This window comes from Lissotriton helveticus, chromosome 4_1, assembly GCF_964261635.1.
Source record: "Lissotriton helveticus chromosome 4_1, aLisHel1.1, whole genome shotgun sequence".
Taxonomy (NCBI): domain Eukaryota; kingdom Metazoa; phylum Chordata; class Amphibia; order Caudata; family Salamandridae; genus Lissotriton; species Lissotriton helveticus.
Window position 1 is genome coordinate 157476485 of NC_136063.1, and position 22245 is coordinate 157498729.

General features: G+C 50.2%; 1 protein-coding gene across 1 annotated transcript in view; it reads right to left on the bottom strand.

Moving 5' to 3' along the window:
• LOC144827081 (nmrA-like family domain-containing protein 1) overlaps nt 1-19229 on the bottom strand; it is a 43244-nt gene extending 24015 nt beyond the window's left edge. Inside the window, exons 1-3 of the mRNA XM_078685526.1 lie at nt 19073-19229; nt 11870-12108; nt 8640-8889 (exon numbers count right to left, since the gene is read on the bottom strand). Of these exons, the coding sequence (XP_078541652.1) occupies nt 8640-8889; nt 11870-12108; nt 19073-19112 (529 nt within the window). The 5' untranslated portion in view covers nt 19113-19229. The remainder of the gene's footprint in view (nt 1-8639; nt 8890-11869; nt 12109-19072) is intronic.
• Between the last annotated feature and the right edge of the window lie 3016 nt (nt 19230-22245).

A 22245-nucleotide genomic window follows, 5' to 3' on the forward strand; every position in this document is an offset into this window, starting at 1 on the left:
CTGTTAATACGTAGCAAAGGCGCTTTGTTGGACCCGGTCCTTTGGGCAGGTTCCCCCCGAGACTTTTTTTGCTTTTTCCTAGCCTGTTTCTGGAACCTGGGTTGGTGATTTTAGGCCTCTGCGCACTTTTTCACTGTGGTACAGTGTAACGTGCGTGTGCTCTCTGTGTATGTGTGGTGAGTGACCTGCCCTCCCATTGGAATGAATGGGGAATATGTATGCCCATGGTAGATTCCTGATGCGTGGGGAGTGCAGGGTCGAGTTTGATATGTGTGAACTCGTGAGAATGAATGCTGCAGAATGGTATATGCGGCATGGTTGTGTCTAGTCTAGAAGCGCCACTTTTGGAAGTTGGCATATTTGTGTAGTGAGTCTGCTGGCACGTGATTGGCTGGTGAGCCTGGCCCAGGAGTGCCTGGGCCTGCTGGTGGATGGACTGTCTGGTTTGAGTAGGACAGGGTCTGCAGGGCCCCGGAGGAGGGGGTCTGAGTCAGCCGTAGATGAAAGGCCCCATCTGCTGTCAGGGATGGGAGGAAATAGCGTCTGGTTGTGCCGGGCTGTGCCTGCCTGACCACCATGCTGGCTCTCCCTCCTGATGGCCCACTGTCACCTCTGACCTGAGGCTGACAGGAGAGGGAAACCAGATACACCCAGGGCTCAGGGCCCGCTAGCACAAAGACTTCAAAGGACTTCAAAGCCTTTTCTGTGTATAAGAAGGGGCTGTGTCCCCTTCCAAAATGTTCTTGTCTTGTTCTTGTTGCTGACTTGAATCTACCGGGGGCGGGCGCTGCCCAGCCCCTGGATGCCTGGAGGACTCCTGATGGACTCTGCTGGATTCCTGGACTCCTGGGGACCCCTCTGCCCTGCCTGGGCTGATGGGAGGACTTGGCTTTGCCCCCTGGGAAGCTCCGGGGCCTTGGCAGCATGGAGAAGCTGCATTTTCCTGTGGAAGAGCGCTGGAGCTGTATTTCTAGCGCCTGGAGGCGCTGAGCTTCCCCCTGAGCGCCTGGGAGCGCTCTGCCTGTTGTCTAGCGCTTTGGAGCGCTTCATTTCCCCCAAGCGCTTGAGAGCGCTTTCTCTGGACTTTTCTAGCGCTTAGGAGCGCTTTATGGCCGCTGATAGCGCTGGACGCGCTGAGGTTTCATGCCCGTATTTATTTTAGTATTTACGAGTGCCCACCTCGATTTTCCGCGGAGAAAAGCACCATGAAGGGGCCGCGACCGGATTGGCCGAGACCCAAGGAGAGCCGTGCTCTGATTGGTCATCTGAAGGGGGCCTGGTCCAGGAGCCGCGCTGTGGTTGGCTGGCTCCTGGAAGCTGAAGGAGGTGGTGTGAAGACCCCCGGGAGATGGCGGCCGTTCGCGGGGCTCCTCTGGGCTGAGGGAGCCCCGAGGAGACGAGGCGTCGAGGAAGAAACGTGGCGGCCGGTTAACAGGGCTCCCGTGTGCCGAGGGAGCCCTGCAGAGACAGGAAGTCTGAGGAGAGGAGCCGAGAGAGCAGCGCCGGCGAAGGAGAGCCCAGCAGAGGAAGCCGTGTGGGAGGCAGAGCCCCCTCGACCAGCCCGGTGAGTGTTTGAAGGGCTGGGGGTAGGCGGGGAGCTCTGCGGACGGCAGTGCCTGATCGAGGCAGCGGGCCGCTCCTCTCTTCTTCCCGCGATGTGGTTGAGAGCCCCGTAGGCTCTCTCGATGGCCCGTGTCCTACCCTCTATCTAGGGGGGCCTAGTTGGTGCGAGCCGGGCGGTCCCGATTGGCAGCGGGTCGCCCCAACGATATCTAGAGCCCCGAGAGGCTCCCTGAGCGCATACGTAGTTTAGGAGCAGAGTGCTCCACGGGCATGTGGCGATTTCGAGTCCTCAGTGGAGGACTCTAGTGAGTGTGCAGACGCAAGGGAGGGGCGCCGGGACACATTGTCGGTGTCCGCCCTTCCCCCCCGTAGCGCGAGCGCGCTGATCGTCAGTCTGAAGCCCCGAGGGCTTCAAGGGCGGCCCCGGCTGGCAGCGGGTCGCCCCAACGGGACGCAGAGCCTGTGTGGCTCCCGCATGGGGGGCATGTGAGGCCCAGAGCCTGTGTGGCTCCAACGTGGACATAGGTGTTTGTAGAGCCTGTGTGGCTCCAGCGTGGCGCAGTTTGCGCCTGAGGGCCAGTGAGGGCCCTGGCGCAGTTTTGATGATTCTCCAGCTGCCCAGCAATTAGTGGGCAGCTGCACCGTTTAGGCGCAAGATGGAGAGTGAGTCCCTGAGAGGGATAGAGATGGCACGAGGTGCCCGGCCAGTCACAGCTGCGCAGCACTTAGTGCCAGCTGCAGCGTTTAGGCCCTTGTGAGTGTTCCCAGGTGCCCAGCAAGTAATGGGCACCTGCATCGTTTAGGCCCCTGACATTGAGACTCAGGGCGTTCTAGCGTTGTGCAGGTAATTAACCTCCGTTTCCACTTTCAGAGGGGAGCGGCTGGCTGGGGGCTGTTTGTTATCGCGGGCTCCCAGCGGCAGCGGGCGCCATCTTTGCCTGGGCTCCAATCTGCATGAAGCTTCCCTGACACTCCTCCCTCGTCCCGCCCCTATTTAGGAGCGCGCTTTACTCCTCTATCGGTGTTTGGCAGACAGCCCGGTGGCAGTGGGCTTGTTTTGCCGACATTGTGAGAGTCGAGAGCGAGAGAGAGCCTCTCTTTGTATTTTCTGCATCTCGCCCCGCTGATTGCGAGCGGCGGCGTCTTATTAGCGCACTGTTTTTAAAATTGCATATTTAATCCTACCTTTCAAATTGTGCAGGTAATTAACCTCCGTTTCCACTTTCAGAGGGGAGCGGCTGGATGGGGGCTGTTTGTTATCGCGGGCTCCCAGCGGCAGCGGGCGCCATCTTTGCCTGGGCTCCAATCTGCATGAAGCTTCCCTGACAATCCTCCCTTGTCCCGCCCCTATTTAGGAGCGCGCTTTACTCCTCTATCGGTGTTTGGCAGACAGCCCGGTGGCAGTGGGCTTGTTTTGCCGACATTGTGAGAGTCGAGAGCGAGAGAGAGCCTCTCTTTGTATTTTCTGCATCTCGCCCCGCTGATTGCGAGCGGCGGCGTCTTATTAGCGCACTGTTTTTAAAATTGCATATTTAATCCTACCTTTCAAATTGTGCAGGTAATTAACCTCCGTTTCCACTTCAGAGGGGAGCGGCTGGCTGGGGGCTGGTTGTTATCGCGGGCTCCCAGCGGCAGCGGGCGCCATCTTTGCCTGGGCTCCAATCTGCATGAAGCTTCCCTGACACTCCTCCCTCGTCCCGCCCCTATTTAAACGACCAATATGTGTCAGCGCAGCGGACGAGCGCAGCGGGCGCGACGTAGGCGCGCCGGAGTTGCGCCTGAGTTAAGCCCGTCTGCGCCCGTCCGCGGCAGGCTGGGGCATGGGGCATATCATTCTGCCCCCTGCCTTACTCATCCCCGTTCATTCATTATTTCTCTTCACGATTCCGTTCTCCCTCCCCCCGAGCCCTCTGTTAAGCACGCTGTATGCGGCTTGTCCGCACCTAGGACAACATTCCCCGAGATCATTCTTCCATCTCCCACTCACAGGCCCTCGGACCTGGCTGGCAAGTCTCGCTCTTCCACCTCGGGACTTGCCCCTAACCCCCCCCTATCTGTGATGTACCTTAACACCCGGTCTCTGGTCAGCCATCAATCTGACATCTTCTATCTCTTAGGGTCGGAACAGCCTGATATCCTATTCCTGTCCGAGACCTGGCTCACAGATGACTCCTCCCCTGACATCCTGGCGGCCATCCCCCCGGGATACTACATACTGCAAGCCAACCGCCCCTCTGGCAAAGTGGGCGGCGGGGTCGCAGCCATCATTAGGCACCCAATTCGGTTTTCCCCTGTGTCTATTCCCAGCATCCCCATGACTGACTGTCTGGCACTCAGGCTGGAGCAACCTGGGTCCTCTCTTATATGTGTCCTAGTTTATCGCCCTCCCCAACTTATGCCAAACTTCTCAGCCCAGTTTGGTGAGCTTATTTCGCAGCTGACCATTAACAACACCAATGTTCTGGTCCTTTGTGACTTTAATTATTGGCCATCGGACCCTCATGAAACCTCTGACTCACATGCCTTTTCTGACCTTATGCTGGGTCTCAATTGTACCCAACATATCCACACACCCACGCATGTCAAAGGTCATACTCTGGACCAAGTATGGACTTCTTCTTTAGACATTTCCACTCCCCTCGTTCTCCCCTGTCTTTGGTCCGACCATCTACTCATCACCTTTTCCCTTGCCAAGCCCCCTCCTGCTAATATTATCCGAGATTCCAATTTTCTGGCACGTAATTGGAACAAGGCCGATCTCAATAAATTTACCTCCCTCCTGAGCTCATCTGCCCCTTCTGTCACGGGACCCACCCTCTCCATTGACTCTCAGTCCGATAACCTTATCCAATGGCTTGTCTCCGCCGCTGACTCAGAGGCACCTTTAAAACCTGTTAAGACGCGGCGTAGTCACGACGCCCACAGGTGGTTCACCGAGGAACTTAAGGCACTGAAACTCAGCCTCCGTCAGGCCGAAAGACGCTGGCGTCGAGAATATACCCCCCAGACAAAAGCTGTCTTCTCCTCTCAATTGAGGGAATACAAGTCTGCTATAGCCCGGGCTAAATCCAGCTACTTTTCCAACAAGATCTTGAATTCCACCAACAAGTCCAAAGATATTTTCTCTATTGTTGAGGAATTATCCAACCCGGCGAGAGTCACCATTGCTCCCTTCCCCTCCCAGCTCCTGTGCGATTCCTTGAATCAAATCTTCGTGGACAAAATTGTTAAAATCAAAACTAGCATTTCTGTTCATGCCTCATCTGCTTCCTCCCCCCCCAATCCCCCCTATCCTCACCACACTCACACCCTAACCCAGTTCCCCCTCATTTCAAAAGATAAGTTTCTTTCTCTCTTGCTCAAAATTTCTTCTGGTTCTACCAGCGACTGTTGCCCCCCATCGGCCCTGCGAGAAGCTTTCACTTCCTGCCCGGATCCCCCTCTAGCCCTCTTAAACAGCTCTTTGACCACGGGGGTGGTCCCGGGTTCCTTCAAACGGGCAGAGGTGGTTGCCATCCTGAAAAAACCTACGGCTGATCCGTCCACCATGAGCAACTATCGCCCAATTTCTCTCCTTCCCTTCCTTAGCAAAGTCCTAGAGTCCCATGTTACGCAAACCCTCACCTCGTTTGTAGAAGATTCTTGTGTCCTGGACCCCCAACAGGCCGGGTTCAGACCTGCGCATTCCACAGAAGCAGTCATCCTCTCTGTGATGGACGAACTACGCAGGGGCGCCGACTCTAACATCTGTCAGGCTCTGGTCCTTCTGGACTTGTCGGCCGCCTTTGACACGGTCGACCATGGCATTTTGGTCGACCGTGTCAGAGAGGCTGGCATCCAGGGCACTGCCCTGGACTGGGTACGTTCCTTTCTGACCCACCGCCATCAAGCTGTCAGGCTGTCCCAGTTTTCTGCTCCTCAAGTCGAGTTGACCTGTGGCGTCCCACAAGGCTCTTCTTTATCCCCTCTCCTTTTTAATTTGTACCTGGCCCCGTTAATTCGTTCCCTCCGTCGATTTAATGTCTCCGCGTTTAACTACGCGGATGACATTCAACTGGTCTTCACTATTGACTCCGGGGATGAATCCATTTCCACTTTCCAAAACACCCTCTGTTTTATCAGCGATTGGATGGGCACAAACCACCTGAAACTGAACCCCGACAAGACCGAGCTGGTGCTTGTCGGGGGACCCTCCAATCCCTGGCACTCTTCTTTTTGGCCTGCCACTCTTGGCAGCCCCCCCTGTCCCGTCAACTCAGCAAAAAGTCTGGGAGTTGTCATCAGTAACGACCTATCTATGACACCCCAGATCAGCGCTGTAGTTTCCTCCAGCCACTTCCAGCTCAGGAAAATACGTAAAATTTCTCGCCTACTTACCACCGACGCCCTTATTTTGGCCTTGCTTGCGTTAGTTATGTCTAGGCTTGACTATGCTAACGCACTATACGTAGGCATTCCCGCATACCAACTCAGGAGACTCCAGTTGATCCAAAATCAGGCTGCCCGCCTGATATATCATCAACCCAGAGATCAACATGTTCAACCCCTTCTAAAAAGTCTCCACTGGCTACCGGTTTCTGCTCGCTGTAAATTTAAGCTTGGTTGCATCATTTCCAAATCTCTCACTGGCCATAGTCCCTTCTTCATCTCTTCCTTGCTTCATCAGTATGTCCCTTCCCGCACTCTCCGGTCATCTCAGATGGCTCTACTGTCTGTCCCTAGATTCAAGCGGAAGAAACACGGTGGCCTCAGGTTTTCATTTTTAGCCCCGTCCTTCTGGAACTCTTTACCTCTTCCTCTTAGGCTGTCCTCCCCCTATTCCAGATTCAGATCTTCCCTTAAAACGCACCTCTTCACTGAAGCGTATTATTAGCTGTTTTTATCTGTTATGTTATTTCCTGTCTCTCCTTCTTGCTCTCTCCGTATAGCGCCAAGGAACCTAATGGTGTTAGCGCGCTCAACAAATTAATTTAACATAACATAACATAACATAACATAGCCCCAACAAGGCCAGTTGGCCTAGGGACTGCCACAGGTGGTGGCTTATGTAGGTTTGCGCAATTGTATGGTTATTGCACCTCTGAATGTATTTCCTTGCATCATATGTTATTCCTGCACCTCTGAATGTTTTTAGACATCATGTGACTTTTGCGCTACTGTATTATTCTGGTACCTCTGAATGTATTTTTATTGCATCATGTGCTTTATTCTTAACACCGCTAAATGTGTAGGTTTATACATTATGTGTTTCTCTTTCCTACTCCTCTGAATGTATATTTATGCATCGTGGGTAATGTGTTCTTTCTTAGACCCCTAAACGCTATGTGATACTTAGGTGGTTTCCCTTTACTACTCCTCTGAATGTGTTTTATGCATCCTGGGTAATGTGTTCTTCCTTAGACCCCTAAATGCTGTGTGATACTTAGGTGGTTGTTCTTTTTAGTACAGGTGGTCCTAGTGAGGTCCTGGTCCCCTGCGTGACAGTCTCCTAAGGATTAGGGTTGCGTAGGTGGTACTTACCTGTCCCGAGTAGTTACTGGATGTGATCTATAACTGTTACTTTGTGTTACAGTGATTTTATACACTTTTATTCTAAGTTCTATAAGTACTATTTCTATTTCTAAAAGTGCTGATTATGACAGTGGCCCATGTGGCCCTGTCCTGTGTAAATAATCCCTTGTGAATATTGCCGTGCCAGTTGGCACAATGTACATGTGTGATTTCTATCTGATATGTTTTGACAATACAAAAGTTATTTTAATATAACCTTGTGTGGAGTTCCTTTTGTGGTGTGCCTAGTATGTTGTTGCTGTTGTGTGCTGACGCAAATGCTTTACACATCGCCTCCGAGTTTAGCCTAGACTGCTCGTGCCAAGCTACCTAGAGGGTGAGCAGGGGTTATCTTGGCGTGTGACTTCCTTGCCCTGACTAGAATGGTGGTTTCTGCCTGGCTTTGGCATCAGCCTTAGCCTACCAGAAATAGCCGGTTCTAACACGCTTCATACAGTTACAACCAGAGTGGACTTTTGTACACTTGGCTGGGGTGACAGCTCTCTTCTTCTGCAGAGTACTGGCCGTGAGATAGCTCAGCGAGTTAAGGCTTTACTTCGGGGGAAATCAAAGCAGCTGTTCATTCTTCTAGCGTGAGATGAGATAGATACTAATTGATATAATAAAATGCAATGTGGGTGCCGGATTTATAACAACAACTCTGACATTAAGGGGGCTGGAGCCAGCTCATGTTACTGCATATGTGTCTGGCTCAGAGTACCACAAAACCACCTCCCGGGCAGGATCCAGATGTATTCTTCATCTGAAACGATGGTAACCACAGCTGGAGGCATCCTAATAAGGCTGCTCACAATCTGCACCATGTTATACATACTGGTTAGTTAGATACTTCAGGGGTTCAAGCACCCAGTGGCGGCTGGTAGGGAATGAGGTGGCGCGGCAGGCGCGACGGGGGGTATGAAAATATTTTTTTTAAACCAACTTACCTTTTCCACCACCTCTCCTCCTTCTTCGCTTCTCTTCCTGACTCCAGTCCGAAAGAAGCAGCAGGAAGCACACAGACACACAGGCTCCCCTGAGCCAATCACAACGCTGCAATGCAGTGTTATGATTGATTTGAGCACCGTGGATCGGCGCTCAGACAGGAACAGGGAACCTGTACATATTCCCCACCAGACTGTGCAATACAGCCTGGTGGGGAACATGCAAAGTGCGCATGACTGTTTGGCCGGGTCAAGACGGCTGGCCGCGCAGTCGTGCGCACTTAAGTGTGCACAAACCACTCCCTCTCCCTGAGCCACAAGCCCCGCCCTAACACAGCCCCACAGTAACGAAAAATAAAATTGTAATAGCGTTGTTATTATCATTTTATTTTTCAAGTTTTCACTACTCTAAGAGCAGTGGGGCGACGCTCCTCCGCCTTAGCGGAGGAGCTGCTCCTGCATGCCCCCACAGTTGAGAGCTGTGGGTAACGTGAATGTGAATGCTCAACCTTCCCTTGAGCTCAGAACTATGTAGGTGCTGCCCAGATACGCTCTACAACCTGGACCATGTGTGGGACGTACCTAGGTTGTAATGGTCGCCATCCTTTGCCTTCATTGGCTTCATGACAGTGATGAAGTTCTCAAAGTAGCAGCTGACGCGGACACTTGTCATGGGCACCCCTAGGTCCCAAAAGTACTGCTCCACCTCGCCCTTGCTGTCAAAATGAGGCACTTCCAGCTTCCCGCCTGTGAGCGCCTTCACGTTCTCCAGCCCACTAAAGACCACGTGCTTCGTGCCCAGTCGCTTCGCTACATCAGCCACCACTTTGCCCTGTGGAAGAAAGAAGACATTGCTTCTGTCAGAGAACATATTATACACCATCTCCAGCATGCATGTGTATAGAAAAGCATTTCTTCCTTTAAGTTACGAAAAGTAATTGCACATGTTTCACTCCCTCTAGGAGAAGTATGACAACTTTAGAGTCTTGTCAACCATTTGGAACTCTTGGCCCTTCTACAAAGAAGACTCACAGATATACATTTTAGAGCATCAACTATGCATCATCTCTGCAGCCATACCTCTCCCCTGTAGAAAGACAGAAGACAAGAAAACACCTTTCACAGAATCAGCACTTCATGCATCGCCTCCGCAATCACATCTCCTCAAACAAAAAACACAAGATGAGGCGGCAGCTCACACAGTATCAGCCCTGCCAGCAGTGCTTTTAATGGGCAGGTACCGCCCTTCCCAGGTGCAATCAGGTACTCTTAATAGTGAGTAGCTGCACTGCCATATTTTCATTTAATGCACTGACTGTAAGCAACTTCTATGCAAGCACACTTCCCCCTATGCAAATGCTGAATAGAAGGCAGAACTCTTGCAGTACCAGCACTGAATGCATCACCTCCGCAAACACCTCTCTATATATCAAGAGTCTCCAACCTTTTCTATAGAGAGTGCTACTTCTGATCAGTGAAAATCATCATGAACTAATGAAGGCTAAACTACTCCCCCATTGTTACCAGATGCCCTCATCTTCATTGAGTTGAAAGCTAATGTCCATAGAGCCAGATACTTTAGTTTGGAGAAGAAGATAACAAATTTGACTAGGGGTACTGTGACGGGGCTGCCATGTGTGTCAGTGAGTGTGAGATCTTTGGGGATGTACGAACATGTAACTGTGAGCCTGTGTCACATGTACTTGTGGCAAAGAACATTTCTTTCACCATATGTGGCACAGTTACATGTACAACGCAAACATAGAACCACTTTTTAAAATGAAAGAAATTTAAAGTGCAGAAAGATGTTGTGCAAAAGTGTTCAATGACCATTTTGTTGCACTTTAAATTTCTCCCATTTAAAAAATTACTATTTTCAGTTCTTCATATGGCACAGTGCCTACTAGCCATTAGAAGCAAGAAGCCTGCCGTTTGTAAATGCAACACCTTAAAATGGGAGAACTTTAAATTGAACAGTTAACTTAATCATTAAGTTAAGTTTAATTTTCTCCCATGTAAAAACATCATTTTGTTCTCACCTCCAATATGGAGTTGTCCAGGACTTTTATTTAAGAGTAAAATACCTCAATGCTTCATTTCTTCACCCCCATGCCCCAGCCTGGGTCATAAATCTGCCAGAGCACTGCTCATTATCAGGCCCTGCTATCTGAAGCTTGATGATAATAATGTAAAAATCACAGCCTTCCCTTAACTTAAAAAGGAAAATGTGACCCTGTGCTAATTTAGAAATAAACTCAAGGCTGTGAGCTGCTCTGAAGGTATCTGGGAGCTCACGATCGACTGGTTGGAGACACCTGCCATATACAAACACATAAGACAAGGCATCAATTCTTGCAGTCCAGCACAGCATGCATCTTTTTTACAGTCGTACCTCTGCCCTATAAAAACACTGACTGCAAGACAGCAACTCCCGCAGTACCAGCACTACACACATCATCTCCGCAAACGCCCCTCCCCTATACAAACACCAAAGACAAAGCAGCCACTCTTGCAGTATCAGCAGAGAATGCATCATCTCTGAAGGCACATCTCTTCCCTGTGAAAACAGAAGACAAGGCAACAGGTCTTTTGACTACAGTACCACATGCATCATCATAATCTCCAAATGGGCTAGGGACCAAAACAAAATCCAACGCACGTTCTTGTACAAAAGCAGCAAACTACAAAGTGTAACATCAGCTCTGCATGCTCTGTCTTAGCAGACACATCTCTTCCAGATGCAGAGGCACAGGAAGAAAACACCCCCGCCCCTGCGCCCTCGAATCTGTCACAAATGTGAGCGTGTAGGCCAGTGCTTAACTTGAGCCAGTGGTTTCCAGCGCTAGGCACTGGCACTTAATGGTCAGCACCAGTGTTTGTGACAATCTGCCACAAAGTGGCTCTGTCTGACTAATTTAGAGAAGAGTACAACAACAGTTAATTTATAATTCTGTATGCATAAAAATAACTATTAACTGCCTCCCAAGCCATTCTGATATGAATTGTTACACGTGTAGGAGTGTGATGGTTAGTAGTTGTGTTGGTGCGATCACTGGCAGCATCGCAGCGGCAATGTGTGGTGCAAGCTGCAGTGACCTCCAAATGAGAGCCCTGGCACTTTAAAAAAAAATACAAATTAAACACTGGTGGAGGCAGGCAGCAAAAACGATGGAAAGTGAGAGGGGACAGCAAAGCCTGTTGGCAACCCTGTATTTCATCAGAGCATCATCAGTAATGGCTGCTATGGTAGAATGAAGCAAGGGAAAGGAGGGGGCAAACATGCAGGGAGAGGATAGAGAGTGGGGCGGGGACACCCTTAGGTGGAAAAGCTCATCTCTGGCCAGAAGCCCCTTAACCGCATGCGTGCCGCGGCTATTTTCGCGCTGCGCTGCTTTTTTCAAAAAGCCGCGTTACTTGACGAGCTGAGCTCGTCATGAGCGTGCGAGCGGCACAACTCATGACGAGCTCAGCTCGTCATGAGCGCGGAAGGGGTTAAGGTGTAAGGCACAAGAGCAACTACAGCAGGACCAGGATAGAGCTATGACCAAGGGTGAAGTTGAGGAACAAAAGGGAGCAGCAAAGCCAGCGGAGGAGCGAGTTGGGGGGGGGGGAGCGTAGCGAGTGAAGCCAGAACAGGAAGGACAGGAGTAGGGGCGATGGGTGTGGGTCCCAGATGAGGACAAAAGCAAAGAACAAGTTGTGAAAAGCAGCTCTTGGGCCTTCAAGGATTCATAGAGGCAGCCACGCTGAAGAACTAAAGGGCAATATCTGGCATGTTGCACGATGATCAAAGGAAGACTTTCTGGTCTTACCTGCTGTACTTCCTTCTCCTTGCTGGAACTGTCAAAGTATTTGGTCACCAAAAATGTGCCATAAGCCCCATTCATGGCCTCCTCCACACTCTTCTGGTTGTCCAGGTCTCCTTTCACCACCGTGGCTCCCAAGTCACGAAGGGCCAGTGATGCTGGCCGGTTAACATCACGAGTAACAGCTCTCACTGCAAACTCAGGTCTCTGCAAGAGGGCTCGCGCAACCGACCCGCCCTGAGCACCTAGGTGTACAGAAAAGACATGGTGTAGAGATTTAAATTGTGTTTCAACATTAAAAAACGTATAGGCCGCACCTAAGAATATGTTATTGCACAAACATCATGTATTTTGGCAGACAATAACAAGGGTAGGTGCATGGGCAGGCTGTGGTACCGCAGAAGCGGTTTGGGAAGACATCACAGTGGTAAACTGAGGCTTGACAGCAGTATACTTTAAGAAAGTACCCTCTTTTTGCATGGTAGTCCCCACTTTTTGCTGTGCTTTGACTGAGTATGTCCTGGGCTCCTGCCAAACAAGTACTCAGGGCCTATGTTCTTTCCCTAAAACTGTACTGAAAACAAATCCCGATTGGCACTCTTTGGCCACAGGTCAGTCCCTTGTATATGGTACCACAGGTACCAAGGGCACTATGGAAGGGGAAGGCCTATAAAGGCTTCAGCACTTATTGTGCCACCTTTAGAGGCCCTGTACCTCTACACACACATACAGCCTTTGCAGGCTGCGTGTTTTGGTGCAGAACAAAGTGAAGAGTTGACATGGCACACACCTCTGTGTGCCATGCCTACAACCCTATGTCCTGGCATACATCAGCCACCCCTCTAGCTTGGTGCACTGTACCAGTGATGAGGGTACAAGTTCATGAGCCCTGTACCTCTACATTGTCTAAGTCAATTCTTAGACATTGTGCAGTAATGCCATTAAGAGTATACGGTGCTGGGAGTTTGTTATCACTGATGTCAGTGTGGGATTTAATGAAAAATGCACACAGAGGGCATCTTAGAGATGCCTCCTGAAAAACAACTTAACACTCGTGCCCAGGCGGAGTGGCTGCTCACCAGCTGCTACCACCAGACATGTTTCTGGACCCCTGGGTTGAGAGCCTGTTGAAGAAGGACCGAACAGTAGTTCTGAAGCTAAGAAGAGGAGGGTGCCAACCTGCAGAAGCGAAACACCGGTGTGTCCTGCAGCCAGCAACCTCAAGAACCCTGAGGACCTGCCCTGCCTTCCAAAGAAAAGACTTTGTCTCCAGTGAACACCAGATTTGTTCACCCATAGACTCTGGCTCCGGCCAAATCCGCGAGTCTGCACCACTCTACACCCGTCGCCCAAGGCCAGAGTTCGAGTGGCCCAACACCATGTGGAGGTCTCCCCGTGCCAATAGAGGGCAATAGTGCCAATAGTGGGCACTCCCTTCTTCTAACCACCCCTCCACCCCCACCCCCGCCTGTGCCATTCTCAAGGCTAAGGAGATGAGGGTGTTGTCTGTGGAGGTCGGACTTCGAGTGTATCTGACCTTTGCCACAGTGATGGGACACAACAATCAAGATGATGCAACGAGTCTGCAGTTTGTCTTAAAAGGCACAAATCCAAGCTGTTCGTTGGACCCAGATAAAGAGGATGAACCCCCTCTGTTAAAAAAGAAGGGGTACTACATACGCCCGTGTCCACCGCTTGGTCCCCCCAGCCTGTCTTCACATATCCCAAAGCCCCCATGCCGCCCCCTCTTAAACACACACACTCACACATGTGGACTTCACTGGCCCATTTTACCAGTTGTTCGCCAGTTCCACTACGTGAAGGGCCGGCATTCTCCTGTGGCATCTACACAGGCTGCACTGCAGAGACCAGGGTCTTGAAAAGCCAATTCGGCCTGTGAATAATAATATGTTGCCAAACAACGTAGCAACCCGGCTGCAAAGACTGTTCAGAACAGGAAACGTCAACTCACCTTGTCTGGTAGGGTAGCTTGAGGATCACCACAACCGTGTACTGCGTGAGAAGCAATCAATAGTTGTGGGGGAGGTGGGAACTATATATTCTCAGCGCTGGTCAAGACGAAACTTTGCATTCATACATTCATCCACAATATTGTGTTTAGTACTGACAGGCAGCCTAGCCCGTTTTGCTGTCTGTCGAAGTCCTCGGTGTGAACTCTGCAGACTCTCCCTGTCCACGAGCAAGCAAGAGCGCAGCATTTTATTTTTAACTCCATTCGGCGGTCTAACAGCTTGTTTCCTGTGGCAGAGAAAGGGCTGCACCTCTTTCCTTGAAGAAGGTCTCTTCTGTGATGTCCCAGATGCAGGGACGAACCTCTTCCACTCGAGATCGGCTAGAGGGGGCGGGGTTCCTAACTACCCACAACGTTTTTATCATGTTGCCCTAGGCGAGCGGGCCGGTTAGTTCCTACTTATCGAAACTATGGCTAGAGACGGTGGTTTTAGACACTGTGGACCCAGGGCCAGCATTAGCACGGGTGGCGCCCAGGGCAACAATGTTTTTGGGCGCTCCCAACGACCACCTCAGTCACGGATCCCCTCACTACCACCCTTTAACAGTCTCCATAACCACTCTCTCTCAGATGCATTACATTAATTTTATAGCGTCACTCATAACAGCGAAGGGTGTCAGAGCACTTTAGATAACACACGCATTACACAGAGACAATCAATCATAGGTGTGTAAATCAGTGTATAGTAAATGTTACATAAAACAGAGGACAACAAGGGGTGAATTCACATGTCATCCATATTGGTAGGCAGTATAGTTGAAGAGTACTTGGTCTGGAAAAGCACAAACTCTGAATTTAAAATGTAACACAATTGATTGGGGCTCTCTTTAATAACAAGAAATGATTTGTACCCAAATGTACCCTTTATGCAACAGTACAGTAATGAAAGTCTGGGGAACAAAATCCATACGCTCTAAACTATACCTTGAAGTCTGCATGCAGTTCTTTGATGACAGTTAATAGCGCACTGTATACTGCAACTACCAAAAGGAAGTCTCTGCCAAATCAGTAACCCACTGACCTGTTTACATTATTATCACTTTGTTAGCTGCATGGTACATGTTCTGTGCAGCTGGCATATTAACCCTCTACGCTACCTTCAAAACTTTCACGAGTCAAAACTTCTACTTGACAAAACTCCATCTTGCCAGGAAGAACATTAATCACTGGAGTTTTCTTGGCATTTTAATTGTTGACTGAAAATTGCTGGAGGCCAGGAACGCTGCAGGAGGAGCTGTTAACCAAACAAGCGCCCCCATGTGAAGTCAGCACCCGGTGCGGTGGCACAGGTCGCACCGCCCTAGAGCCGGCCATGAGTGGGCGGAATGGAGCCTGCCCCTTGGCACACAATGGACGTGTTACAGTGCTTGCCCTCCTCCTTACCATCCATGCTGTGCTGGAGTGCACACTTGTCCTTGCAGTCTTCAGCTCGTACGTTCCTTTCCCTTTTGGAGATGCGGAAGTTCTCCCCCGCGCCTCTTCAAACAAGTAACTATCTCACAAATGCTTGCGTTACATCATGTTTTAGTCAAACAATTAGAAGACTTTTCTCCAAGAGCAAAAGTGAGAATTCCAAACTCTGCCTAATGGGAGATATTCCTCTCTGTCCAGTTATCAAAGGGTCAGAACGATGCCCCAATGTCTGCCGGTAGTTCCCCCATCTTCAACTCCGCACAACTGGAACCTGCCCAGTGTTTGCAGCATGCATCTACCCATGGGGGATGATCTCATCGGACCCCCGAGAGATCCTCGGTAAGACTCTGCTTCTAAGAGTATGTGCCCCTTTGCAGGGAGTCAGGCAGGAAGGAAAGTGCTCATCCAAAATAAGCCATGGCCGGTCACAGCTTTTCGGATTCTGGAACCCAGTGACATTTCCTTCACCGTGAAGCTCATGTTTGGATTGGTTTTGTTTTTGCTCATGGGCGCTGTTCTCAAAAGACGACAAGTATCTTGTTTTATACATTGCAAAGCGACATGGTTTATTTCGTATGTGTGATTTTTTTAATTATGCAGTGCAGTACGCCCCAATCCACCCCACTGCAATCCACCACAGTCCAATGCACCCCACCTCACCCCACACCATCGAAACCACCCCACTCAATCAAATACGACCTAGACCGGTCCACGCCACGCACCCCAATTCACTCCAATCCTTCAGAACCCACACCACTCTATCTGCTCCCATCCAAAACAATTTGCCCCACTCCCATCCAAAAAAGTCTGCCCCAATTCGAATGAAAAACAATCTGCCCCACTCTAATCAATCTACCCCACTCCAATCACTCTGCCCCAATCCAATCACTCTACCACACTCCAATCAATCTGCCCCACTCCAATCAATCTGCCCCACTCCAAACAATCTGCCCCACTCCAAACAATCTGCCCCACTCCAAACAATCTGCCCCACTCCAAACAATCTGCCCCACTCCTGTCCAAATCAACCTGCTCCACTCCAGTCAAAAACAATCTGCTCCACTCGTCAAAAAAAATCTGGCCCACTCCAGTCAATCTGGCCCACTCCAGTCAATCTGCCCCACTCCAGTCAATCTGCCCCACTCCCGGCCAAAGCAATCTGCTCCACTCCAATCAATCTGCCCCACTCCCATCCAAAACAATCTCCCCCACTCCAATCAATCTGCCCGACAACAATCAATCTGCCCCACTCCAATCAATCAGCTCCACTCCAATCAATCAGCTCCACTCCAATCAATCAGCTCCACTCCAATCAATCAGCCCCAGCCCAAACAATCAGCCCCACTCCAATCCAGCAGTCAAAATCAATCTGCCCGTCTCCAATCAATCTGCCCCACTCCATTCCAGCAGTCAAAGTCAATCTGCCCCACTTCAAACAATCTGCCCCTTTCCTGTCCAAATCAACCTGCCCCACTCCAATCAACCTGCTCCACTCCAGTCAAAAACAATCTGCCCCACTCCAGTCAATCTGCTCCACTCCATTCCAGCAGTCAAAATTAATCTGCCCCACTAATCTGCCCCACTCCAATCTGCCCTATCCCATTCAGTCTAGTCTACTCAAATTCAGTACACTCCACCTCACTCCACTTCATCTTATCCATATCGCTCAATCCAATTTACCCCACTCCAATCCAATCCGCAACACTTCAATTCAGTTCACTCCACTCTAATCCACCGCAATCCACCCCACTCAAGTCCAGTCCAATCCACCCACTGCAACTCACTCCAAAGAAATTGACTCCACTCAAAAGCCACCCATTCCAACCCAACCCAACCCAATCCACTCCAGTCCACCTCACCTTAATGCAATCCACCCCATCTCACCCCACTTCAGTCCACCTCTCTCCAATCCACCCCATTCCAATCCAGTCAACACCACTCCAATCCACCCCACCTCGCCCCAATCCAACCCACCCCATCCCACTCCAATACAACCCACTCCAGAACACCCCAACCCTATCTAATCCACCCAACGCCAATTCAATCCAGTCAACCCCACTTTAATCCACCCCACCCCACTCTACTCGAATAAAAACCAGCCCACTCCAGGTCACACGCCACCACCCCAATACATTCAGCCCATTCCACTACAATCCACCCCATTCCATTCCAATTCACCCTACTCGAATCCACCACAATTCAATCCACTCAACCCAATCCACCCAACCCTAGAGTACAACATCACAAAAACACATTGCCAAATATTGAATTTGCCAATGCTTGTTGCATTTTGTTTCGTCCCACGAGCACCACTAAATTACTAGTACATTTACGCTTCTATCTGTGTTCGGTTTGGGAGACTATTATTTTTTCATCAGACCTCCTTTTGTTCAAGTCTCTTGGCTAGGAGCAGTCAGGGTCCTCACACCTAGAAGCAAACGAATGTTCACACCTTGTTAGCACCTCCCACATACTTAAGAGAGGCAGCTTTTTACTTTGTTTAGTCTCTGTTTACTGGATATGCATGGACTGTAAGAATGTCGGATGTGTTGGTCTTTCCCAGTATTTAAACAAAATAAATTTAATTTGAATAGCACTTACTACCCCAATTTAAATAGCACTTACTACCTCTGAATTGGTGTTGAAATAATTTAAGTACCACTATTTTTTCTTGTAAAGCACTATGTGCAGATGAAGTTTAAGCTGACAAAAGGCAACCTTGTTTTGTGTGTAGCTTACAAAAGTGTGAATCTTCTGCATGAATCAGGAGTGTTTCCCTGTACATTCGAAATGCGTTCCTATTAAGTACTCATGATAGTCATGTTAAACGTGTATGTGAGGGATTCAGATCCGATGTCACTTCTTGTGATGCCACTTCCTGTGGTGCCAGTTCCGGGGATGTCACGCGTTGTGATGTCACGCGCCGCGATTCCACTCTCATTCTGATTATCTAGGTTAGTCCCCCCACTTCTTAATTTAGGACATGTGCTCTGCCTGAATAGATCGAGGTCAGATGCTGAAATTAATGGCGTCCTAATGTTGCCTTTTCAGTTTTAGTAGAGTGGCTCTTTGCTTGTTACGGTTTCGGTTTCACTAAAATACATTGACCCAAATCAGACAGTTTACGGTCAGCAAAGCCTTTCCCCGTGTTGTATATTGTAGGACGGGTCCACAACCTTAAGCCGTAAATTTGTAAACACTCCAGCAAGATGTCTAGAGCGACCCCTGTATATGCCGTGGGAATTCTGAAGTTCAAAATGCGAAATGAACTTTGTTTATGCCGTACGTGTAGTACAAGGACAGTGCCCAGTAAAGATTATTACTCAAAGTGCAGAAAAGAATTTAAATGTGCAATTTACCGTCATTGCTAATGTAACAAACTGGCAGCAGTTTTGCGTTTTTTAATTTTTATTTAATGTACTGTTTTGACATGGCCAAATGCCATTTTAGAACCTTTAATTATATATATATATATATATATATATATATATATATATATATATATATATATATATATATATATATATATATATATGCAAGGATCTCCGATGCAAAAACACAATGGCATAGCCAATAAGTCCGCACTTCCCATTTGAAGGCGAGACCTGTTGGCTTTGCCAATGCTTGTTTTGGCATGGCCAAATGCCATTTTAGAACTGTTAATTAAATACCCCCCCCCCCTCCCTTTATCTTGTACGTTTCAATGTAGCTCTAAAGCTGTCCCCAGCTCGCGTCCACTTTTCCCTCCTGCCGGTTCGTCTTACCTGTCGCCCCAAACACGGTGATCACCTTCTTGGCCGACATTTCACTTGTTCTTCAAAGTTCGTCCTCGTTGGAAACCTGGAGCACCGCCACGGAGAGGAGGGAGAGCAGCCGCTGATGCCAGGCCGGGGAGTCTCTGCAGCTTTATACAGGTCCGACGCGTCCTAAAGTCACCCCTCCCTGACAGGCATTCTGCACAGACTCGACTGTCACCTTTCTCACCATGACCAGGCACATCTCGGACCCGCCCCATGCTTTCTGCTGCACCCCGACAAAGGAAGAGTGTTTATTGTAGTGGGATTCGCCCCCGCCGGGGGCTTTCTCTTCAAACCGTGATCTTGCGCTTCTCGCGTGCCTATAGTACCACGCAGGCAGGTTATACAACACGCAGCACGTGCAGAGTGTGACGCTGCAGTTTTAAAGTCAAGGCAACCGGGGCGATTCCGGGTTTTCTGGTTTCACACTCTGCATCTCAACCACTAGTCGAATGCCTCTTCCTTGCTCTATTTTTCACGTGAAAAGTCACTGCTGTTTTGTTTGCATTCATTCTCTGTGCCTGGGTGGCAAGCAGAAGCCACATGAAAGCTGTTTCAGGTTGAGGGTTCAAGAGGATATCAATTTGAGGCAGAGCAAGACATCTGGCGGAAGTCTGTCCAACTTTCAGTCTCTCGCCATCCTCTAAACAAGCATCTGCAATGTAATAGGACTCGCATTACTGAACGTTTGAGCTATTGCCTCCAATAGCTCAAACGTTTTGTAATGCAAGACCTGTTGCATTGCAAATGCTTGTTTCTTTTACATGGAACAAATTACTTGAGTTCAGTCTGCTTCAGAGTGCTTAGAAGAAGGAACCCAAAGGATATTAAGATAAAGCACTGTTTCAAAGAATCACCCAATTTTAGTCACGCCATGAAGCCAGGGCAGGGGTATTAGAGACGAGTTGGAAATGTGTACTGGTGCCACAGGGCTGTTATATGCTAGGTTGCTGCCCCCGCTCTGGGCATGCCTATACTTTTAAAAAAAATGTTATTTTATTTAATGCGATTTTATATAGCGCAAACTTTACCCGAAGGTGTCAGAGCGCTTTACATAAGAACCCGTTGCAAAACATAAGGACTAAGGATTACATGCGTTGCATAAAAGATACAAACAGAAAAAATTGCAAATGTACGTGACTGCACACCATTGTTCTGTGCAGTATGCCTCTGTACGACTGTGCATCATTGCACTGTGCAACGTACAGGATGCCTGTGTGCACTGTACACTATGCCGGTAAGTTACTGCACACCACTGTACTGTGCACTATGCCTATGTATGACTGTGCACCATTACGCTGTGCAACATACAGGATGCCTGTGTGCACTGTACACTATGGGTGTACGTGACTGCACACCACTGTGCTGTGTACCATGCCTCTCTACTACAGCATACCATTGCCCTGTGCAACATACAGGATGCCTGTGAGAGTTACGTGTATGAGTCAGATTGTTAAGTGTGTCTGTCATAAAATGACGTATGTCTGTCAGATGTGTTGCAGTATTTTTCCCGACATGACAAAAAGGGCTGCAGTACCGTCTGTCTTCATTGATGCTAAGCTGCCAATTGTAACCATACCATTTGTACAAAGGCACTGTAGGTTTCCGTGAACCTATACCGTAATTAGAAGATTGCACCCTGTATTCAACAGAGGCAATTAGGTGCTGGTGGGACCTGTTGAGGTGGGTGTGTATTCAACAGCCGAGGAGCCGGTCGCCGAGAGGCCCATGGGGCGTGCGACAAGCCCCGGGCCTGGATGGAAATGAGAAGGTGACTGGGAGCCCACCCTGCACCTCTCCGGCCTGCCGTGGTCCGCCCTGCTGTGGCGGTGCCCCGAGTAGATAAGCGGACCGACCGGAGCCCACTCGCGTCGGCCGCCACTGACCCCCGCCACGGAGGAACCAGCGCGGAGCCCACCCGCGTGGTTGAATAGGCCCGTTGGCCGAAGGTGAGCCATGCAGATGACCGGCACCGAAAGCGGAGCCCACCCGCAACGGTCACAACAGTTATAATGGCGGCCGCCTGCTAGCGCCGCCCGGGACACGCATAAAGCGGAGCCCACCTGCTATGAACTAGAAGCGTTACCCCAGGAGTGCGAGCGACGCCAGCTACTGCCCCTGCTAGTACGACAAGACCAGCGGAGCCCACCCGCGGCCTGCCTGCAGCGTCCCCCGCCGCGCAGCATGTGTGAAGTGCGGCGGCGGGGTGAATAAACTTGAAAGAAGAGCGCCCCCAGCGTGAGGAGAGCTGCCGGGCCCCGAGACTATTAAAGCAGTTTCTGATGCCGGCTACAGCGCCCCCCCTCTCCCCGCGCACGCAATTAAATAAACAGCGTGTGGCTGCCGCGGCGGGGGAGGGAGACGAGGAGAGTGTGCAAGTGCCCACAGGGGTGAACCAAATGAAAGGCTCCGTCGGGTCTTGTGATCCCGGAGCGGCCGTGAGAAAGACGGCGAGCGGCCTGTGACTGACCAGAGAGACCCCCCCCAGCGAGGGGCCGAGAACATCAAAAGACGGCATGCGCCCCCACTGCCAAAGCAAGGGGCTGAAATGGCAGCGCGAGTGAAGTTTCTCAGACGGAGGGAAGCGCTGTAGTGCCTCAAAAGTACTGGTAGCAAATTGCCCCAGGTGTAAGTGCACCAAGCGGAGCCTACCCGCGTTAACAATGAACAGTGCTTGCCCCTGCATCTAGTACACACGAGCAGCACCCGGCAGCAGACAGGAAGACTACAGCGGCTATACGAAGGGAACGAGTTCCCCCCCCAACAGTGCGCAGGTGTACCCAGGACGCGGAGAGTACACGTTAGCGCATGGAACGGAGGAAGCCACTGAGGAAAGGTGTGCAGCAAGCATCCGAAGAAACAGAAGCACAAAGAACACCCCAGGACCAGGAGTGCAAGAACTCCTCAGCAGACACCCAAAAGCACGCAGCAAGTGCACCCAGAGAAGTTCAAAAGGATCGCAACCAGCAATGACCAAGAGAAGCAAGACCAGAAGAAGGTCAACGGAGTGGTGACGCAACCCTCCAAATGCAACACCCAAGAAGCACCTACGCCACGCCGGAAGAAAACGCAGCGATACCTAGTGGCCACAGGTCATCGCTGCAGCAATATGGTGAAAGTAGGAGCACCCACCTCACGAA